The 22,112-nt window shown below is 43.1% G+C and overlaps 1 protein-coding gene across 1 annotated transcript in view; it reads right to left on the bottom strand.

Moving 5' to 3' along the window:
- The window catches only part of IFT43 (intraflagellar transport 43), an 80,564-nt gene that overhangs the window by 35,754 nt on the left and 22,698 nt on the right, over positions 1-22,112 (bottom strand). The window contains exon 3 of the mRNA XM_036270821.1: positions 15,093-15,157. Within this exon, the coding sequence (XP_036126714.1) occupies positions 15,093-15,157 (65 nt within the window). The remainder of the gene's footprint in view (positions 1-15,092; positions 15,158-22,112) is intronic.

Here is a 22,112-nt window from a genome sequence, read left to right as displayed (position 1 = left end):
ACTGGCTTAAAACCAGTAGCTCTGAACTAAGTCTCAACTCTGAAGTAAAAAGTTTTAAATCAGAGTTTCACTATTCACCAGGTTTGCACTGTTGGGCAAGTAACTTAAATTCTGCAAAACTGGTGATAATACCACATTGTGGTTTATGAGGATGTTGTAAGAATCAAATAAGTTAATTAGTGCAGAGCAATCAGCATAGTACTGGACACACAGGAAGAGCTTGGTGAATAGTAGCTGCTGCTTCTATTGTTATCAGCATCATTATTATCACTCCAATCTCTATTGCCTATGTTGCTAATCACTGCTTGGTGCTTTTCCTTCCTCGGTCCTGTCACTGAACTGCAGCCCAGAGATTGGTTCTGGCTGTGCGTGCCCGGCTGAGTCACTTCTTACTTTTTGCTTCTAGACCCACTGTTCCCATTTCACCACATCCTGCTGCCCCTTGCTGAGTACCTGGACCTCTCAGTGGACATGCCCAGCAGCCTGCCCTGGAGACAACTACACACGAGAAGCATTCTGCCCACTTGGCAAAGCCTCTCCTGCAGCTGGCCTCTGCTTTCTACAACAAAATTGTGTTAGCCGCAGGCTTAACCTCCAGGTTGCTCAGTGAACACCATCTCATGCTTTCTACCTCCCGCTTTGTTTTTTCTGCCCCTTGGTTCCTTTCCTCCACTTCAATCATTTCTGTTTATCTCTGTCTAAAAAGCAACTTTTTCTGGTTTTTGAGTCCTTTCCGAAGGATTTCCCACTTCTGGGAAGCTTCTAGAATTAGGTAAAATTGTTTCTGTTACTTCGCATTAACCCACTGTGTCACATGACACAGTCTTTAGAGTAGGACTGGCTCATGTAGTGATTTCTGTATCTCAGCTTAATGGGGTCAGACCACAGAAAACAACATGGTACCTCCCTGAAAATCTTCTCCCCTTTATCTTTATTCAAATCCCAATTTTGTGTGGGGTGGCAATAAACCCAACTAAAAATATTCAATTTCCTGTCCTCTTTTGCACGGAGGGCTGGGCATGCACCGCATGTGTGACCAATGAGAAAGATGTAGCAGTCCCTGGGGAGCATATCCACTCCACTCCCAAAAGACAAATTCTTGCTAAGAAAGAGCCCTCTGCCTTCACCTCCATGGCATTCTTCCTGCTTCTCGTCTGTAAAATACAGGCGAGGCCTGGAGGTACAGCGGCCATGATACAACCATGAGGCATGAACATGATGACAAAGGCCCTATACTAAGGATGGCACGTAGGAGGATGGAAGAAGTTCCACTCTTCCTGTCACCATGGAGCTGCCACACCAGCCCTAGACTGCGGAACCCTGGACCTCATGTTTTCCGAGACAAACCTCTTCTGCATGAGGCTCTGCTCACGGGGATCTCTGTTGCACATGAATGCAGCCTCAACTAACACAGCACATCTAGTAGCAAATGAGAAGTCATTCCAGCTGAGAAGGAATGCATATGCTCTGAAGAAAACCATCTCATATAACCACAATTAGTTAACCTTAATGTATGGTCTCATAAGAGAAAGTAACAATCTGAAATGTTTCAAAAGGGGTGCAGTTCTCAGTATACAAATGAGTGGCTTCACCAAAATCAGTGGGAAAACTAGGTATCAAACTCAGGGAAAAAAGAGTTATCAAACTCCACAACTCTGTCCACTCTAAAAGAAAACACTCCACTATGAAGAATGAAGATGAGACAATCCTTAAAAAGAGAACACTATACTCGGAGAACTGGACATCGTTTTACAACTGCAAATACTCAGATCTTTATTATGCCACATTAAAAAGGTGTTCAGGTGAAATGTGGTAATGAGTCCCTTGCACCATTGGTCATACACTTGTCAACACTCCAGTGGCTCACTATTCCCTAAATAATGAAGTACGTGCCTCGAGTTCAGGCCCTGCACGTGGGCCCCTCCTGCCTATCTCCTTCACTTCTCTAGGTAATGCTGGGCTTCAGTCACCACTCCGCACATTCCAAACACACTGACATATTCATGTCTCGCACACATTCAGCCCCTGTGCCTAGAAGACCTGTCCCTGCCTCAATGTTTGTCAACTGTTTCAAGGCAATGATTTGTAGATGAAATTGGCTTGTTTCAATTAACCATCTAGAAAGCATATTTCAGAAGTTTAAACATATTTTCTGAGTTGTAGACGGCCTTTGACGCTGAAGAGAGAGCCCAATGGTGCAGAGCTAGTGGCACAAGTTTACACCGGACGTCTCTTGCCGCCCTCTCTTCCAGCTCAATGCTCAGTGCAAAGAAATCCTGTATAACCAAGGCTCATACATTTGGAACTTCTTGGAAGAGGGCTTAAAAGGAAACTTCGAGATTATCTGTCCAAACCCCTCAGAGGACCTTAGCCCTAAAAGCCCGCAGGACTTGCCCCCGGATCACATGGTGAGTAAGGGGCAGAAGAGGACTTGAACACAGGGATACGTCCCAACTAATACATGTATAGGGAAAGGGTGGCCCCAAGAATGAGCTCAGGAAATGACCTCCAAGGCAGACGCCTGACCGTATTTAAGTGCACCTGGAGCACCTCGCTCTGGGCTGAGCGCCTGGATTACTCTGCCCTCAGCCTTGCAAAGGAGACACAGGCCTGAAACTAGAGGCGGGGTTGCTAGTGCACCAGTAACTGGAACCGGCTCCCTAGCTGGCTGCCTGGGAATGGATCCAGTTCTTGGAGGGCACTGCAGGGTTAGAAGGAACGATCATTTCCAATGCCTAATTGAATTTAATGACTGGCCTAATTAGGCCTTTTAATGGCAGGACTGGCATGGCCTTGGCTCGTGCCCCTAAGTACAGGCTGCATCCTTTGCACTCACCTTCTTCTCAGGGTCGGGCAGCTGGCTAGAGCACTCTGCAGACAGGTAGACCAGAAGAGGTTAAGAAGGGTGCGGGTCCCTGTTATTCTTCCCAAAAGCCAAACATGTTGGAGCCATGTCAATATAGCCCTCGGGGAATCTGCAGAGGCTCTATCCAGTGCAGAGACACTAGCACTACACCATGGGCCAAGGGCACACAGATGGAAGGTGGCAAGGCACAGAGAACAAGAACATGGCCTTATTGTCAGACTCTTCTGGGTTCAAATCCTACTGCCTACTTACTAGCTGTGTGAGTTTGAGCAAGTTATTTACCTTTTCTGAACTTCCATTTCCTCATCTGTAAGCAGGGATATAACAGCACCTAAGCCCCAAAAAATGGTGTGTGTGTGCACGTGTGTTCCCATCCATACAACGAGAAGCTAGGCAAGGCATGTGTGCTGTACTCATTCAGTTTCTGCAGCATGTCCCCAGAAGGCAGAATCTGGATCAGAGGACAATGCTGCAAATTTCTTAAAGATGAGCCATTTTTAGAAATCAGGGGGGTTGATAATGGCATAAAAATTAAATGCCCACCAACAGGGAAAGAGCCGATCCATACCACAGGATTATTATGCAGCAGTTAGAAAAATGTGCTAAAAGATCTCCAAGATGTACTACCGAGTGAAAAAAAGTTAAGGAGCAAAACAAAATCTGACCCCATTTATGTAATTTATACACACACACACGTATACGTATATATGTATATCTATGTATACATAGATAAATTTACTGTGTAAAAATATAAACTGTACATCTACGTTGGTAAAAGATACCAACTATTACCAGTAGTTCCTTCTAAAGAGATGACTAGGCTTGAAAGAGATGGCAGTTTAAGGCAAATTTAGATTCGTGTCTTGTTTGAATTTTTATATAATTAAAGTGTTCTTGATTTGCTTGTACAACAAAAAAGGACTTGATTGAAAAAAATATGTTTCTACTGAGGTCCCCAATTTGGAGGAGTTCAAGCAGACCCTAGACCAGAATCTGACAAGAGATTGAGTGAAACTGGCTCTAACCTTCTAGTTTCAAGACCTCTGCACTGTGTGATAATAGAGACAAGGGAATATTCCACAGGACGCTGTGCTTTTTGGCTGTTATTTAAGGAATACTTCTATATGCCTGCCATTTCTGTCCTGACGCTCAAATCCTCCTACTTTACAATCCTACCCCTGGCTCCAAGAAATGACCAGCTCTTAGTCACAGGAGAATTTGTACTTCTGCAAAACTAGAAACTATAATGGGCCAAAAGTCAAACCTTCACAGGGCAGGTTAAAAGCCCATTCTAGAACCACTCCTGGTTTTTTATTACAAAAATAAAATCGAAGGGTAAGTTAACTTTTTAAGAAAAGCTGAAGCCTGAAAAGAAGCTGGGAGCAGGCTCTGGGGGAGGTGAGGATCAGGGCCTGTGCTTTGCAGTCTTTGGCAGGCCTCCCACAGGCCTCCCCACAAGCAAATGAGAAGCAGTGCTGCTGACTTAGGCTGTTGTACACTGTGGAACCTCAGCTGTCCTTTCCCGGGTGCACATAAGCAACGAGTGCATTTCAAGTCACTGCATGTGCTCCTCCCCTCCTCCCTGGGCATCAGGCACTCACCTCTGCTCCAGGGAGGGAACTGGACAGGGCCACTTGCCAGGAAGACTGCTCCCCTTTTCAGAGTGGGAAGTGAAGTATCCAAATGCTGCTACTCCACATGGGGCTTACAGGAACAGACTGCTATCACCTTCAATTGGGAGGCACTTGACAGAATTGCAAGATTCCAATTATTTCATATTTAGTCATTTGCATAAGTAAATTGGTTTTGTGACACTAGACAACCTACCCAGGGTCCTACACTGCAATGAATATAATGCAGAACATCTCTGCTTGCTCTGTGAAAATTACTGTCAGTGGAACTGCATGAAAATGCCCCCGAAATCCTCAATGAGAAAAAGGTAGGTACATGCTTCATATCTGTTCTCTAGTCTATGAGATCCATATGTACCATATCTAAAGACTTTATGATATGTTCCAAAGGGTCATATATGGCAATTACATGGATAAACACTGGAAGCCTGCTTTCTCAGCCTGGGAAAAGATCATAACTATTATCTGCTCATGATTACTCTTACTGAGACAGAAATTTTGGAGTACTATGCAGCCCTTAAAAATAAGGCAGTTATACATTAGACTGAAATTCAGAAAGGGTGACTTTCATTAAGTAGGTCATGGCTGTGCACCTGCAGGTAGGAAAGGACAGCTTACCCATTATCCAGCCCTTCTCTTCATTCCTCCCCACCTAACATCTACCAAAACAACATAAGTCTCTGAAGACAGAAAAGTCATAAGGGTAAAATGAGTTTGACTTTTTCTCTACTTCAGTGAGGATATTTATCTTTCAATGTAAACAGTCTAAGTGTTATTTGTTTCATTTTCAGATCCTACTGAAGGTATATAATTTATAGCAATTAACAATGTAATTACATTCTAATTTTCATTAGTTTTTTTTCTTCTTTATTGATTTTAGAGAGAGATGAAAGGAAAGGGAGAGAGAGATAGAAATATCGATGAAAGAGAACATCAATTGGTGGCCTCCTGCATGCCCCTCACTGGGGATCGGGCCCACAACCTGGGCATGTGCCCTGACTGGGAATCAAACTAGTGACCTCTTGGTGCATGGGTCAATGCTCAACCACTGAGCCACACCGGGCTGGTACATTCTAATTTTCTCTCTCTCTCTCTTTTTTTTTAATCCTCACCCGAGGACATTTTTTTGTTCAGATAGAGTGGGAGGGAGGGAGAGAGAGAAACATCAACATGAAAGGGACACATCGAGTGGTTGCCATCCACACGACCCAACCAGGGCCGGGGACAAACTGCAACCGAGGTACGTGCCCTTAGCGGGAACCGAACCCGGGTCTCTCAGGACCGCAGTCCGACGCTCTAACCGCTGAGCCAAACTGGCCAGGACTCTAATTTTCTTTTAAAAAAACAACCACCACCACATGAATTCTCTAAGTTCATTAAAATTAAAAATGTATCTAGATCTTCCTCTACCATCTTTCTGTCCAGGCTCTGATCATAATTTGAGAGCAAAGTAAGAAATTACCTTTGAGGAGTCAACACAAAAATGCAAGCTGTACATTAAAAAGATATGCTGTTGCTTGGCCCCAAAGCCGCCTTTTCTGAATGTGCTGTGTCTCAGAAGCCATATGAAGGAAAAGCATATATGCAGGCAGAAGCAATGATGATGAAGCTGAGACAGAAGTCCAGAGGGCTCTCATGGGCACTTCCAAAAGCCACAGAAACAAGGATATGGTGCCTGTGCCCTGGGCAGAGTTATTGAAAATGGTGCACAATTATCTACCTGAGGCCTTCCCTCTCAACCATCTCTCATGTACACTCATCTCTGATTCGTGAGCAACCTTGCTGAGAACCAAATAACTGTTTCACCCATGGTACCCAAGACCCGTGGTCATGCCATACCAATTCTGAGTTCTTTATGGCTGTGGGCAGCACATGAAAAATAAATTCTCAATACTTCTAAACAAAATTGTGTTTACTGATGAAAATCTGAAGGTCAAGGATTAAGTTCTTTTACTTCACTGGGACTCAGGGATACCTGACCCCTCTTTAATTATTGAACCTCCATAAGAAATGCCCAAAATTCACTCAATGATCAACTATGTACTGAGCGTTGTATGTGCCAGGCACTACACACCCAGACGCAAACAATACAGACAAAAATATCTTGCAAAGTAACTATTTACTAGTTACTAGTAATGCAAATGCAAAAGCAGTTGCAGCTTCCAAACAGTTCATTGAAAAATAAAAACAAAAAATAGAGAATGAGCCTGGCCGGTATGGCTCAGTGGTTGAGCATCGACCCATGCACCAAGAGGTCACTGGTTCGATTCCCGGTCAGGGCACATGCCCAAGTTGTGGGCTCGATTCCCAGTGGGGGGCGTGCAGGAGGCGGCCAATTAATGTTCTCTCTCATCAATATTTCTCTCTCTCTCCCTTTCCCTTCCTCTCTCTCTAAATAAAAGAGACTAAAGACATTTATCTAATGACTAAATTACAAGGTGTGGACCTTGATTTGCCCTTTTTATAATCCGAATGTAAAAAGATATTCTTTGGCCCTGGCCAGTTTGGCTCAACGGTTGGAGCGCTGGCTCTCAGACCAGAGAGTCCCGGGTTCGATTCCAGTCAAGGGCACATACCTCGGTTGCAGTTCAGTCCCCAGCCCTGATTGGATCGTGCAGGAGGCAACCAGTTGATGTGTCTCTCTCAAATCGATCTCTCTCTGTCTCTCTCTCTCCCTCCCTCCCTCCCTCCTCTCTCTGTATCATGGAAAAATATCCTCAGGTGAGGATTAAAAAAAAGACAGCTCTGGCCAGGTGGTTTAGTTGGTTGAAGCATCAACCATACACCAAAAGGTTGCAAATTTAATTCCCAATCAGGGCACATACCTAGGTTGCAGGTTCAGTCTCCGGTCAGGGTGCATATGGGAGATAACCAATGGATGTTTCTCTCTCTCCCTCCCTACCTCTCTTGTTCTAAAAAAATCAATAAACATATGCTCGGGCGAGGATAAAAAAAGTTAAAAACAAAAGACATCTTTGAGACCATGGAAGTACCTGAATATAATATGGATATCAGATGGCGTTAGGGAATCATTATTAATGTTGACAGGCATGATAATGAGATGCTGGTTAATAAACAAAAACAGTCCTTATCATGATAGTTAACAGAAATTATCTCTAGCAGAAAAAGAAGGAGGGATGAGGCAGTGACATTCTTTATATATTGTCAAGTTTCCCTAACTCATCCTTGGCCTCATAAGCGATGTGTTTTTCATACCCATATGTATACTTTCTTAAGATTAAGTAACTACATACATATACATATACATATACATATACATATACATATACATATACATATACATATACCACCCATAAATTCCCCATCTTTTTATGACTTGGAGCACCTAAAACTGACACTTGAATGGAAAACTGGGGTGCACAGATAAGACTGCTCATGGTTACAGGTGACCAACCTGGGACGTTGGTAGGTATAAGCCTAGCCCAGCAGGTCCAAGGGCAGATCACTCACATCTTGGCACACCTGCACCCACAGTGGGGAAACTCCAGCTAACTTATCCTCTGTGATACCTTTCTAAGAAACTGACTTCTATGGGGATGGACAGCCTGTAAAAGAGCTGGGTTAAGAGGACAAAACGCATTTGCAACTGTGCTTACAAATCTAGGAGCCCAGCAGCTCTGTGAGTTTTTGCCTTTCACACTTTTGTAGCTTAATAAGAATTAACTACTGGCTGCTAACAGGAAGGTAAAGAGACTCTGGTATGGCAATGACACAGAGGGAGAGGACAGAAGCCCTTCAGTATTCTTGGAACAGCAAGGCCATTAAAAAAAAAGCAAGAGGGAGAGAAGGAGGAGGGAAGGGGGCAACCTCAGGACCAGCACACGGCTGTTGTACCGCCATCTTGATGTCCTTGACGCGTGCAGATGGTGTGGAAGTGGCTGGCACCAGAACAGCCCATGAGAAGCAACGAGCGGCCAATGGAGATTTATGTGAGGAGAGTGAGATGGACAAGGTAAAATTGTCAGGAGGAGTTGTTAGAAAGTAAAATATATTGTGACAATTCCACTCCTGCCGTTCATCAATAAACTGACAGATCATTTAGTGTCAATTAGGAGTGATAGATGGACAAGTCCCCATGATCCTGGGCCAAAATTAATGGCTGGGAGGGAGAGAGTGATTGAAAATGACAGCTGACATTGAGAGCAAAGTCCTGAAAGTCCCTGAGGGGCCATTACTTGCCTCATTCCCTTGCAGATCAATGCAGGGACAAACCCAAAAACAGACACTTTGAGACAAAACTTAATCAGACTACCTTTCCTTTCTCTCTCTATCAAGTCTGGTTGCCTTTCTTTTAGCTCCATTCCCTATGGCCAAGCCAGTGCCGCATCTCAGGCAACTTCAGAGCCAAGGACAGCCTGGCTCCAACATGGAATCTTTGGCACAGCAATGACTTAGGTGCCAGGAGAAGGGACAGGTAGTGATCCCAGGTCCCAGGCAATGCTTGAACACAGCCCATTCCTGCGGCTCCAGGGTGAACATTTGAGCTCCAGCACCCGACATCTCCAGCCACTGAGGTGGATGACACACGCTCTGCTCTTTATCTTGGGCAATATTATGCACATAAACAAAAGGTATCGGCAGTAAAAAAGAAGGATATTTTAACTTTTTGCAATAGCATGGATGGACCTAGAGAGTATTATGTTAAGTGAAATAAGCCAATCAGAGAAAAACAAATACTATATGATTTCACTTATATGTGGAATCTAATGAACAAAATAAACTAACAAAGAAAATAGAAACAGACTCATAGATACAGAGAACAGACTGACAGCTGTCAACAGGAGGGGGTTGGGGGAACTGGGTGAAAAAGGTGAAGGAATTAAGAAAGAAAAAAAACACCTCATAGACAAGACAACAGTATGGTGATTACCAGAGGGAAAGGGGGGTGGGGGAGGTAGGAGAGGGTAAAAGGGGGATAAATGGTGATGGAAGGAGACTTGACTTGGTGAACACATAATGCAATATACAGATGATGTATTATAGAATTGTACACCTGAAACCTATATCATTTTATTAACCAATGTCAGTTCAAATAAATAAATAAAACAAAGGTATCCCAGAAACTCACATCCAGTGGCTGCGAGGGTCTCAGTCAGATCTGTAAACAGCCCTTCTACTTCCCCTGATGACAACATAAACATAGCTTCACTTTCTTCCTACCTCCCTCATAAAAGGATACCTACCTTATAGAATGGAACCCACTTGACAGAATTTGGGTAATGCACATATAAGGTATAGCTATGGACTGAATGTTTGTGCTCCCTGCAAATTCCCATGTTGAAACCCTAATCCCCAGTGTGAAGATGTTTGGAGGTGGGGCCTCTGTTAGCTAATTTGGGTTAGATGAGGTCATGAGGGTGGAGCGCCCATGATGGCACTAGTGCCCTTATAAAACGAAGAAAACACACAAGATCTCTCTCCCTGTGTGTGGATGCACACACTAAAGGCAGCTATATAAGGACATAACCAGGGAGAGGGCCCTCATTGAGCACCTGACCATGCTAGCATCCTGATCTTGGACTTTCAGCCCCCAGAACTGAGAAATAAATGTCTGCTGTTAAACCACCCAGTCTATGGCATTCTGTTATAGCAGCCCACACTGACAGAGGCAGATGCCTAGCACAGTACCACTGTCATCACCCCACAAGACTTTAAGGTAAGAACACTGTTTTTCAGTGTGAATCCTCTGTTCTCACAGACTGACAATAAGGTTACTGCCCTACAACACATGTCTACCCCAATCCTTGAACCAAAATGCTCTCCTCACAATCCTCTTTGGCCATCAGAATTCACCCAGCTTGGCCCCACTATCTCTGCAAGGGACTCCTTGACCACTGTGATTCCTCTCCTCTGAGGTCACATCACCAGTGTCAGCACACTTACCAGGTGCTCCTTCTGACTTCCTGGTTTTTGTGAATGAAAATGCCTGATCTCCCCAAATGAAATCCAAGCTCTTTTAGGGCAGGAAGTACTCCGACACCCTGGACTCCCTGGAGCGCCCCGCGAATAGCAGGAGCTCATGTTTTCCAGCCTTCACGGGGCAGATCCTCAGTGGAGCTCAACCATTGTCTCTCTGACCCTTGTTGGCCCCCTTTCCTCTTTCTCTTTCAAAGCTATTCTATTTGCCTCCAGATGCCAGCTCTCTTTAGCTCCAACAAGCTCAACTGTCAACTTGCCATCCTACTTTGAAAAAGAAAAAAAGAGATCGCTCCAAAATGAAGTTCCCCCAATTCCCTACTCCCCTCCAGCTTTCTTAATAACCCAGCTTTTCCAAGCTTTCTTCTGTCCTAGAGGAAAACTGTCCCCACCTCCTCTTGTCCAAGGATAATTAGTCTCTGTTGGAAGGTCTTTTTTTTTTGTTCTTTTCATCCTCACCCAAGTATATTTTTTCCATTGATTTAAGAGAGAGCAGAAGGGAGGGAAGGAGGGGATGGGGGAAACATTGATGTGAGAGACACAATGATTGGTTGCCTCCCGTACGTGCCTTGACTAGAGCTGGAGATAAAACCTGCAACCAAGGTATGTGCCCTTGACAGGGAATCGAACCAGCAACCCTTCGGTGTGTGGGACTACACTCTATAACCACTGAGCGACACCAGCCAGGGTTCTCTTGGAAGGTCTTAACTCTATCCCTCCTCCAGAATCCTACTCCTTCAAATCCACCCTGTTTCATCTGAATGCACTTTCCCCAGGTATTACACACAGACTTCCCCTTCCAACTATTGTCTCCTTTGTTTTTTTTTGTTTTTTTTTTTTATCCTCACCCGAGGATTTTTTCCATTTTTTTTTGTACAGATAGAGTGGGAGGGAGAGAGAGAGAGAAACATCGACATGAAGGGACACATCGAGTGGCTGCCACCCGCACGACCAACCAGGGCCGGGGACAAACTGCAACCGAAGTACGTGCCCTTAGCGGGAACCGAACCCGGGTCTCTCCGGACCGCAGGCCGACGCTCTAACCGCTGAGCCAAACTGGCCAGGGCTCCTTTGTTTTTCAAAGCAGTAGCCTATATTACTAACCCCATTTCCTCACTTTCCAATTCCTCTTCAGTTTACTGTAATCTGGCTTCTGTACCTCAAATGCCCCTAGTAACCTCCAACCAACCAAATCCTAGGCTCTGTCCTTGTCTTCTTCTATTTGTGTAAATGACTCAAAAATTGCACCTCCTTTTTTACCTCTCTTCTAGACTCCCAAACTGTAAAAACTATCTACATGACCACCACCAGCCCCCAAATCAGGTCTCTCCTCCTGCATTCCTTATCTGACGACATCACTACCTAACAGTCATCAAAGCAAGGCACCTCACAGTGACCCTCAACTCCTCCCTCTGCTCTGCATTCAACCAGTGGCACTTCTATGAACTCCACCTCCAAAATGTCTCCAAATCTCCTCTCCTGTCCATGCTCACACCACTGCCGTAGTGCAGGCTTTTTTTAAAAAACAAATTAACTTCAAAGGGCGGGGGGGAGAGGGACGGAGAGAGAGAGTGAGAAATGTGAGAGAAACATCAATCAGTTGCTTCCCGCATGTGCCCTGATGGAGGATCGAACCCACAACCTGGGTATGAGCCCTGACTAGGAATTGAACCTGCCATCTTTTGGTGTACAGGACAACACTCCAACCAACTGAGCCACGCCAGTCAGTCCATAGTACAGGCTTCTAATCTTCTTTATACAGAGTGGTACCTTTCCAACAGGTCTGCCAGCCTTCCAGAGCTAGACTTCTGCTGAAAGCAAAGTGATCAATAAAAAAAAAAAAATACTGATCTGATCATTCGTTTCTTCAATAAAAAATAACCACTGAGTGCATATTATGGACTGGCACTGTTTGGAGTACTGGAGGTATGTACATAGAGTGTCTCTTCTTATGGAGCTTACATTAGAGAGAAAAAGACAATATAGGTATGTGTACATACAAATGTATGTATGTATATGTCAGGTGGTAATACCTAATGCAGGAGATGGGGAATACGGAGTGACAAGGCGTGTGCTTTATATAAAGTGAGGTCAGGTAGACCCTTGAGAGCCATGGTAAGGACTTTGGGGTTTAGTCTGACTGGCAGGTGAATGCCAATAGAGAGTTTTGAGCAGACAAGTCAAATGATCTCACCTATGTTTTAAAAAGGTCACCCTGCTCTGTGGACATAAGACTGAGGGAGGCAAAGGTGAAGGGTGACAGGAGGTTCTCACTTGAGTCAATACTAGAAATGGTGGCAACTGTAGCTGGGCAATGGCAGTGCAGACAACAGACGTATTTCAACCATAGACTTAACACGTTTTGCTGACAGACTGAACAGGACTGAAGATAAATAGAGGATTCTAGGATAATTCTAAAGTTTATGGGTTGAGTAACAGGAAAGATGGGGTCACCATTTACAGAGATCTGGGGAAGAGTTTGGGAGGCATGGGTTAGGAAATGGAGTAGAAGGGGTGAAAATTAAGAGGACCGATTTGGACATGTTAGGATTAAGTTGTGTATTCGAGTGAAAATATGTGGACAGCTAGATGTTCATGAGCAGGACTGAGTTGGAGATACAAATTGTGGAGTCATCAGTGTGTAAGTGATAGTTAAACTCCTGAAATTGGGTTGAGATCCCTTGAAAAGTGACATATGAATCAGAAAAGTATCTCTCTCCAAGAAGAAACTGATATCATCTGAAAAATCTTTAATACATTCATTGAGGAATAAACACTTGAGATTCTCTTTAGTTCTCTAAGAAGCAGATATAGGATTTGTCTCATTTCCATTTTGCAAAATAAGTTCCAGATACTAAAAGCACTAAAATCCCCTAGTAACAGAGAAAAATGGGGCTTCAATTTAAGACTCTCACTTGTATATGAGACCTACATTTCAGAATCACCTTCTTGTTCTTGGTTAACACTAAAATGTAGTGTTACATTGAATAATAGAAACAGTGTGGTACCCAATGGCATATGAACGCACAGAAAGACCAATGGAACAGAGGAAGAAGTGCAAAGTAGGCTTGGGTACAGAAAAGATATGTAAAGTATAGTAAAGGTGGCTTCTAAATTCACTGGGGAAAGATGAGTTTTTAAATAAATGGTGCTGGGACAACAGCCACTTATTTATGGAAACTAGATCCATACCTCTTACCATACACTGAAATTAATTCCACATGGATCAGAGATCTAAATTTTAAAAGTTGGATTTAGGGTATGGTTGTATTCCAATAAAGCGATCTATGAAAAGAGGCAGCTAGCCTGTGGGCCACAGTTTGCTTAATATATGGAAACAGAGAAGGATAAAGTTTTTAATTTATTTATCTATGCTTATGTTTTATAAAAAGAAGTATAGAAAGGATAAACCAGGAATAAATAAAGATGGATGGGAATGAGGTGGAGGAAATTAGGATGGGAATGAGACATCTCTGAGTATATCATTCTATACCATTTGACACAACAAGTATACATTATCACCTGTTCTTGCCAAAAACCATTAACTTGAATCTAATCATGAGGACTCAACCTGAGAAATCTAGAATGTGAGACATTCTAAAAGAAAACTGGCCTGAATTCTTTAAAAAAGTCAATGTTTTGGGTGGAGGTAGCAGAGAGACTAAAAAAGGACAGAACTACCAAACAGAACATATGACTGATGATTGGCTCTTGGAGCTATAAGACCTTTTTGGAACAACTGGGGATGTTTAAATTAGATATTAAATCATTATGAAATTTTTAGATGTGATAACGACACTGTGATTATTTGGAGGATGTCCTTCATCTTTCAAGATGCATCTTGAAGTCTCTAGAGGCAAAATGTCATGACAACTGCAACTTGTTTGCAAATAATTCAAGGGGAAAAAGAGTGTGTGTGTGTGTGTGTGTGTGTGTGTGTGTAGAGAGGCTGGGAGAGGAAGGAAAAAGGAAGGGGGAATGAATTAGAAAATAAATATTTTTGATAGTGCTGTTTTGAAGGCAACACCTGCTAAAGGAAATTCTGAATAAGAGTATTCTTTAGAAAAAAAATTCCCTTCCTGAGTATATCTTAAGTCGTTAAACTGGATAGTTGGGCAGTTCACTGATGTAGTAAATACTTTTTTGGTTTAACTTTCACCTAAAACTTAGTGCAAGAAATTAAAGACCAAAATGATTTGTAATTTAGCAGTTACTAACAAGCAATTCCATTCTGTTTAGAAAATTACGCTAAGAACAACACAGAATGCTACAATATGGATGAACTTTGAAAACATGCCAAGTGAAAGAAGCCAGTCACAAAAAAGATCACATCATGTATGATTCCATTTATATAAAATGTCCAGAATAGGCATAGAGACAGAAAGCAGCCTGGTGGTAGCCTAGGGCTGGGGAGTTAGGGGGACATGGGAAGTGACTGCTAATGGGTACGGGTTTCTTTGGGGGGGGGGTAATAAAAATGTGGTGATCACAGCACAACTCTGCTACTATACTAAGAACAAATGAACTGTACACTTGAAATGGGTGGATCATAAGGAATATGAATACATCCCAATAAAGCTGCTATAAAAATTAAAAGAACAACATAGGAGCAAAACACCCAAACCCACCCTGCCCACCCTCACCTCCCATGAGCTCACTTTGAAGCCTTCATAGATTCATCTGCCCAGCCTCCTTGCCGGCGGGGTGGTTTGGGAGGGGGAGCCTACAAGGAAAGAGAAGCCAAAACAACAGTCACTCAACATGTGCACTCAAGCAAGCAGTGGCTGAGGTTAAGGTCACCTAACCCAACGTTCAACCTATCAAAACCTTTCAAATAAAAATACAGTGAGCTTTCAATTCACTACAAAAATCTGGGTGCTTTCATACCTTCTGGTGGGTATAAACTGGCAAGTTCTGGAGGATAATTTGGCAATGTCTACTGGAAGCCTTAAAAATAAATGCTCATACTTTTTGAGCCAGCAATTCTAATACAAGGAATTTATCCCAAGGAAATAATCAGAGAGAAACATAATGTCATTTTTGAATAGTGAATACATAATTGAAAACAACCATAATAGACAACAATAGGAATTAAGTAAATCATGGAATACACATGTGAAAATACTACGCAATAATGAAAAACTATATTAAAAAAGAATGATATGAGAAGGTGCAATAAACATGTTCAACAGTAGGTATATGCTTCTAATTTTGTGAAAAGATGATTAAAACCTAATATCTAATGTTAATTAGCTCTCAGTCCATAGGTGAAGGGACTCGAGTGACAGAATTATGAGAAAGTTTTGTATTCCTTCTTTGTACTATTGGGCATTTTTAAAATTTTTAAATAATCAACTTATAATAATAAAGTAATAAAATGAAGACATAAGAGAAAGGCTTGCTTAAAAGACATAAACTGAACCGGTGGGTTAAAAATCTAGTCAGGTTATTTGGGCAGGAAGCAGTCATCTGCAAGCGCAGGAATTCTCATCTGGCATATCTCAACTAACAATCCCAAAGGAACATCAAGCAATCCACTCAATCACTCAAGTGGGGTAAAACAGCAAAGAATTTCCTATTCTGAATTACCCAGCATTTACCTAGGTATTTTTTCAATTACTTGCCCCCCCCCCCACCCCAAATTCACATAATCCTAACTGTTGTTCTCAGTCTAAGGAGACTTAGATAAATGGACTAACACAGGGGTTGGCAAACTTCTTCTGTGAAGGGTAAGTGGTAAATACTTTTTATTTTGCAAGCCATATAGTTTCTGTTGCAACTCCTCTACTCTGATACTCAGAGCAATAAATAGCCACAGATAATAAGTAAGCGAATGGGTGTAACTGTTCCAATAAAACTACAAAAATAAGCAATGGGCCAAATTTGGCAGGAAGGATATGGTCTCCAGACCCGTGACTAAAATGTGTCAGTGCAACGTCCTTTAAATCTGTTGCTTAAGGCCTCACATAACTTTTTAAGAAAACACTCCCTAACATGCCAGAATACCTTTATACTTTTGATATTGTTATTTTTGCACCAAGGTATGTTTTCTTTCCTGCTTCTGTAGTAGCACTGCCATGGCATCCCAGCTGCCCGAGGACGTGCTCCATCTAGACACTGGGTCTTTCTGTGGGGTGAGGCAGAACTTGCTGGATGACTGACTGAGAAGCAGCTGAGTCCCAGAATGCCTGTATCTACCTTAGCTCCTGGAAATGTAAGTAGTTCTTGAGAGACAACAACCTTGACTCTTCTATGGTAGAGAAGGTAATGGAACTATCTGGAGGCTCTGTACATCTCAGTTAGAAATGACAAAAATACGGAAGTAAAAAACAAGCTATTGTTTGTCTGTCTCAGGAGAGAAATCCAAAGAGGATGTACCAAGAGATCCCTATCATCACTTCCCAGTCCATACATCCTTTTTTGTGTACCCACTACACTCCACACTTGCCATCCCTAGGCTGGAAGGGGAAGCCTTAAATGCTCCCATCCTTTTTCCCTAGACACAGCTGAGTGAACCAGCCTGACCCAATTGGAAACAATGAATCCTCTATCCCAGGAATCTGGAGTTGAAGTTCAGAGGTTAGGCTGCTCAGACAACACTGAAACTGGAACTACAAGGACCACCTGGAATAAGAGAAACCCAACTACCACCAGCAAAGTTGTGTATAAGCAGAGACCAAGAATGTTGTCTTATTGAGCTCTTACCATTGGTAACAGGCTGTGTTAGGGAGACTTAAGTGTTAAGGAGAACTGAACTGAACCATAGCAGAACCTTCAAGGATGTTTTTAGATCAACTGTCTATAAGCCATCTATGTGCTTTTGCAAATAACACCTATATTTCATTATCCAAGAACAGAACCACTTTGTGATAATAGGAATTCCTGACTCTAAAGGTCTCAAACTTGTAATCACATGTTTTGTTGGGCCACACTGTGGTTTTGTTTGTTTTTTATTTTAAAGTTAAGCTTCCATTTAAAAAGTCTGGCCTGAGTTGTCACTTTGTCTACTGATATAGATAACACCTGGTTAATAAAATTTCCTAAAATTCAAAACCAAAATGATCTTTATATTCTTTAACTGCAAACCCCAGGAAGCCATGGCTATTGGAAGGACGAGTGAAATCCTTTCCACTTACAGATAACACAGACACCTTTTTCCCCTTATTATTCCTATTACAAAAAGGTACCAGCTGCTAAACTAGGACAGCAGCTTCAAATGTAGACCAAAGGGGGTGCCACAATAACTCTTATCAGAAAGTAACCTCACAGGGTGATCTAATCATAAATTCCTCCCTGGGCAGGTCATGAAGTGCCAGAAGCAATCCTCTTTTCCGAGGCTAACCACCCTCAGGAAAGCATGTAATCTTGTCAACTATCCTGTACCTTGCTTTCTCCCTCCTCCATGTAATCTTCCTTGTGTTCCCTCCTTAACTCTAAAAGTATAAAAGAAACTACAAAACTGTTATTCTCGCCCTGGCCGGTTTGGCTCAGCGGTTAGAGTCAGCCTGTGGTCCAGAGAGACCCGGGTTCGGTTCCCGCTAAGGGCATGTACCTCGGTTGCAGTTTGTCCCCGGCCCTGGTTGGGTCGTGCGGGTGGCAGCCAGTCGATGTGTTCCTTTCATGTCGATGTTTCTCTTTCTCTCTTCCTCTATCCCCCTCCCACTCTATCTGAACAAAAAATGGAAAAAACAAAACAAAACTGTTATTCTCTGGAACATCTGAGATCTTGATTCCCGGCAACTGTCATCAGTTTGACTCAAATAAATGCTTATAAAAATTCTCTACCAGTTTGGACGTTCTTACATTGACAAACACAAAAAGATCACCACATAGCAGTCATCCCTCCCCATTCAACAGAATTGACTAGTTCCAAAATCAAAGGGTTTTTTTTGTGTGTGTTTTTTTAACACCAGTGACCAAAGACTTCACAATTTGTCATATGTTGTAAAACTGTAAGCTCCTTTTCATTGAGAGCACCTGAGAGAGAGAGTAACAAAGAAATTCTCTGCACAGTATGGGACAGGATTATAGCTGTCCTCCTTGCTCCCCAGTGGGAGTCTTGGCCAACCTCAGAGAGAACACTGAGGCAGACGGGAGATGGGAAGGCAGGCAGAACTTAATGTCTAAGTTAGGCCTTGGGCATTTAGTGGAAGATGTCTCTTTCCTCATGGGGAATCCTTATGTTCATGATTGAGCACTCTGAGTCCAAGGATAAAAATTTCTTTTGTAAATACTCTACCACAAGTCTCATTAATTGCCACATCCAGATACCCTGTTTGGATGAGACAGACTTAACCAACCACTATTACCAAGTTTTAAAGGCTCTCCCCGAGCGTTCAACTGTGTTCCCTTCATGGGGAGCTGTCTAATGCATTGCACCAGGTGAGTTAGAAAAAGCAGGACTTCATCTCTGACCTCAAATGTTGCTCCACTCAGTGAGGTTGAGGCAAGGCAGAATTCAGAGTGCATAGGACTGTTTGAAATCTATGTGATTAGACATTAGGCTTAGTCTGAAAATTAAGAGACCACAGTGGAGGCAGGAGAGAGGTATCAGGGATGAAGGTACTGAGAGTCCTTCCATGGAGAGGCTGCATTCAGGGTCCAAAGGTGAAATTTTTATCCTTGGACTCAGAGTGCTCAATCATGAACATAAGGATTCCCCATGAGGAAAGAGACATCTTCCACTAAATGCCCAAGGCCTAACTTAGACATTAAGTTCTGCCTGCCTTCCCATCTCCCGTCTGCCTCAGTGTACTCTCTGAGGTTGGCCAAGACTCCTCAGCCATGGGGTAGCCCCACTGAGTTCTGCAGTTTCCTTGTCACTTTTGCTAGTTTTTTTTCCCCTCACCCAAGGACATTTTTGCATTCATCTTTCAGATAGAGCAAGAGGGAGGAAGAAAGAGAAAAAGAAGAGAAACATCAATGTGAGAGAGACAAATCAACTGGCTGCCACCCACACGACCCCAACCAGGGCCGGGGGCAAACTGCAACCGAGATACGTGCCCTTAGTGGGAACCGAACCCGGGTCTCTCTGGACCACAGGCCGATGCTCTAACCGCTGAGCCAAACCGGCCAGGGCTCTTTTGGTAGTTTTTATTGGGCCACTTTCTCTGGGGGCATCACTAAGACAGTGTGCTCTGACAACATGAATAAACTTGTAATATATAACTGAAGGCTAAACAGACTTGTACCAGCTTGGGAAGTGCTGAGAAAAAGGAAAGGTCAAAGAAGCTTTATAGGAAAAGTGAGGCTCATCCTGGATTGGAGAGATAAGAAGAGGTGATAAGAAAGCATTTCAGAAGCAACCAGATACAAAGTGCAAGATAGCATATAACACTCAGGCTGTAGCAAATGCTGCTCACTGATCATCACATTGGAGGGGTCTCTGGGCAAACTCTTTGGGGGTACAACAAGCTCTTCAGCATCCATCACTTTACAATGCAGGCTGGCCATAAGTGGAAGATCACGTAATTTGATCATATTGATGTAGTTTGAACTTACGTGCAAATGATCTGTTTGAAATGTAAGCAAATGACTGGCTTTTAACAATATAATTTAAAGGGCCTGGTGGGTTCTCTTGCATGGACAGTTCAGCTCCTGAATGCCTGGCTGCTTTCCCTCAGAGCCATGATGACATCTAAATACCTAGTTGACCCTGTTTCAAAAAGAGTTCCAAGGCTCTCTCCCCAGGAGGATCTGAAACAGAGGACACATGCCTAGGCCAAGACACCACCTGTAGGCCAAGATGTTCCTTTTAGAACCAGCTGCCGGAACTGCTGTGCTCCATTTCCTCTCTCCTCCCTGCCCCACCTAAGTGGTAATAGATCAGATGCTGGGACACTTCGTGGGGGCTGGATACCCTCCAGGGCAAATGTCAGTGCTCCAGTCTCTCTACATGCAGTGATGAGAAGTTGTAACACTTTAGTTACAGATCCTTCCACTTGGGCCAGGGGTCCTTCCCTCTCCTGCCCATCCGGTCTGAGTAGGACAAGAAAGACAGGAATATGTGATTTACTATTTCTCAGTCTTGTGTGTCTGAGTTCTCTGTGTAATGGCCTAGGAACTTACTCTTGCTTCACCCTTCAGCAGACTAAGACAGTTGTGGCACTTTTCTCATGGGGCACACCAATTCCAGAATCTTCCTTGACCAAGCACTTGGGAAGACATTACCAGTCTGTTTGAGTTATGACTTTGGGATAAATCTGTTTGCTGTCCCTATGTTAGGAATAAAAAGAAAAAACCTGGATGGGTGAAAGAGAGTAGAGCTCAAATGATCTTAAGCCAGAAAGAAGGCCTGATCCTAGAATTCAAAAGTCCTGGTATATTCTTTCAATTGCTCTGCTTGTGAAATTCAGAGGCACAGCCCCAAGGCATCTGCTGGGAAAACAATTTCCAACTTTGGCAGATTTACTGCCAGGTAACATTACTCAAACTTGTTTTTTAAAAAGAGTCTTAAAATGTATAACACCAGGAGGGACAGAAATAGGAACGGCGATGGTAGCCCCAAGGCAGTGCATCCTTCGTGTTCTCTCTTGAAAGCTAGAGTCACGTCTCGAGTGTGGGAAATGAGCACAGTCTGCTGGGTCTGCAGCCTGATGGACAGAAGGGGGCAGGACCCCGCATAGCTCCTGAAGAGAAACAAAAATGTGCTCTCTCCAAAAATAAACAGGGGGCAGGAATAACTGTGAGTAAAGAGTGGGAAGCACATGACTGGTGGTTGCAGTCCTGAAATACCAGCTTTCTACAAAAAGGATCCTGTGATAGGCAGAGAGCAGGAAATTCAGGAAACAGCCTCTTTATATGGTCTCATCCGAATGGGCCAGGATTCAACTAACTGGAATTACCAAGTCAGAGGGAGCCTTTAGGGCCAGACTTGTTTCTGATCTTTATATGGTTCCCCCAGATTCTTAAAATGCCAAAATAGAAAAGATGCTACAGTGCCAAAAAAGGAGCCTTTTGAGTTTAGAAACTTCTCACACACTCACAATTCCAAGAGGAAGCCCACAATATGAATCAGTTCAAAATCCAAACTGCAACCTGTTTCAAAAAACTAGTACAAACACACACATAAATTCCCAGCTGAGAAGACATTTGGTTAAGCAAGATCCACTGCAAACTTCACACCTACCCATCTTCCAGCTTCTAGGAGCAAAACAGCTCTCATGGTCAAACCTTGATTACGGGCTAAAAACAAACTTCCCTCCCTTTCTCCAGCAACCTGAAAGAAGATCCAAGACAGTTGTTCTTATATGCTTGATGAGAGAGGAGACTAGCACTTACTGATACGTGCATACACTGCAGGGGCTGACTTTTAGTCCTCAAAGCTGTCGGCCATGCACAGTTCCATCTCTGCCAATTGCTTCTTCCTGCCTCAACCAGGGATCTGACAATTTGTTTATTATAGACTTGAGTTTCCACTCATGGACTTAAGGTCATGGAAAGCAATTGACCATCTAAGAACCCTTGTGAGTAAACATAGCTCTTTCAAGCTGAAATGGACATATCAAAATGAAAAATCTATTTTAAGTATAAGAAAGAAACCTGATCACCAATAGATACTAAAGCCATTAGGTGAAAGATTGATTGATGGGCAACTGGACATTCTCATGATGCCAAAAAAAAAAAATCACCCCATAGACTGAGTGCCAGTTGCAAGGCATAAAACATTTCTTAACAAC

Source organism: Molossus molossus, unplaced genomic scaffold (assembly GCF_014108415.1).
Source record: "Molossus molossus isolate mMolMol1 unplaced genomic scaffold, mMolMol1.p scaffold_m16_p_1, whole genome shotgun sequence".
NCBI classification, from domain to species: domain Eukaryota; kingdom Metazoa; phylum Chordata; class Mammalia; order Chiroptera; family Molossidae; genus Molossus; species Molossus molossus.
This window is presented reverse-complemented; position numbering and strand designations above follow the sequence as displayed.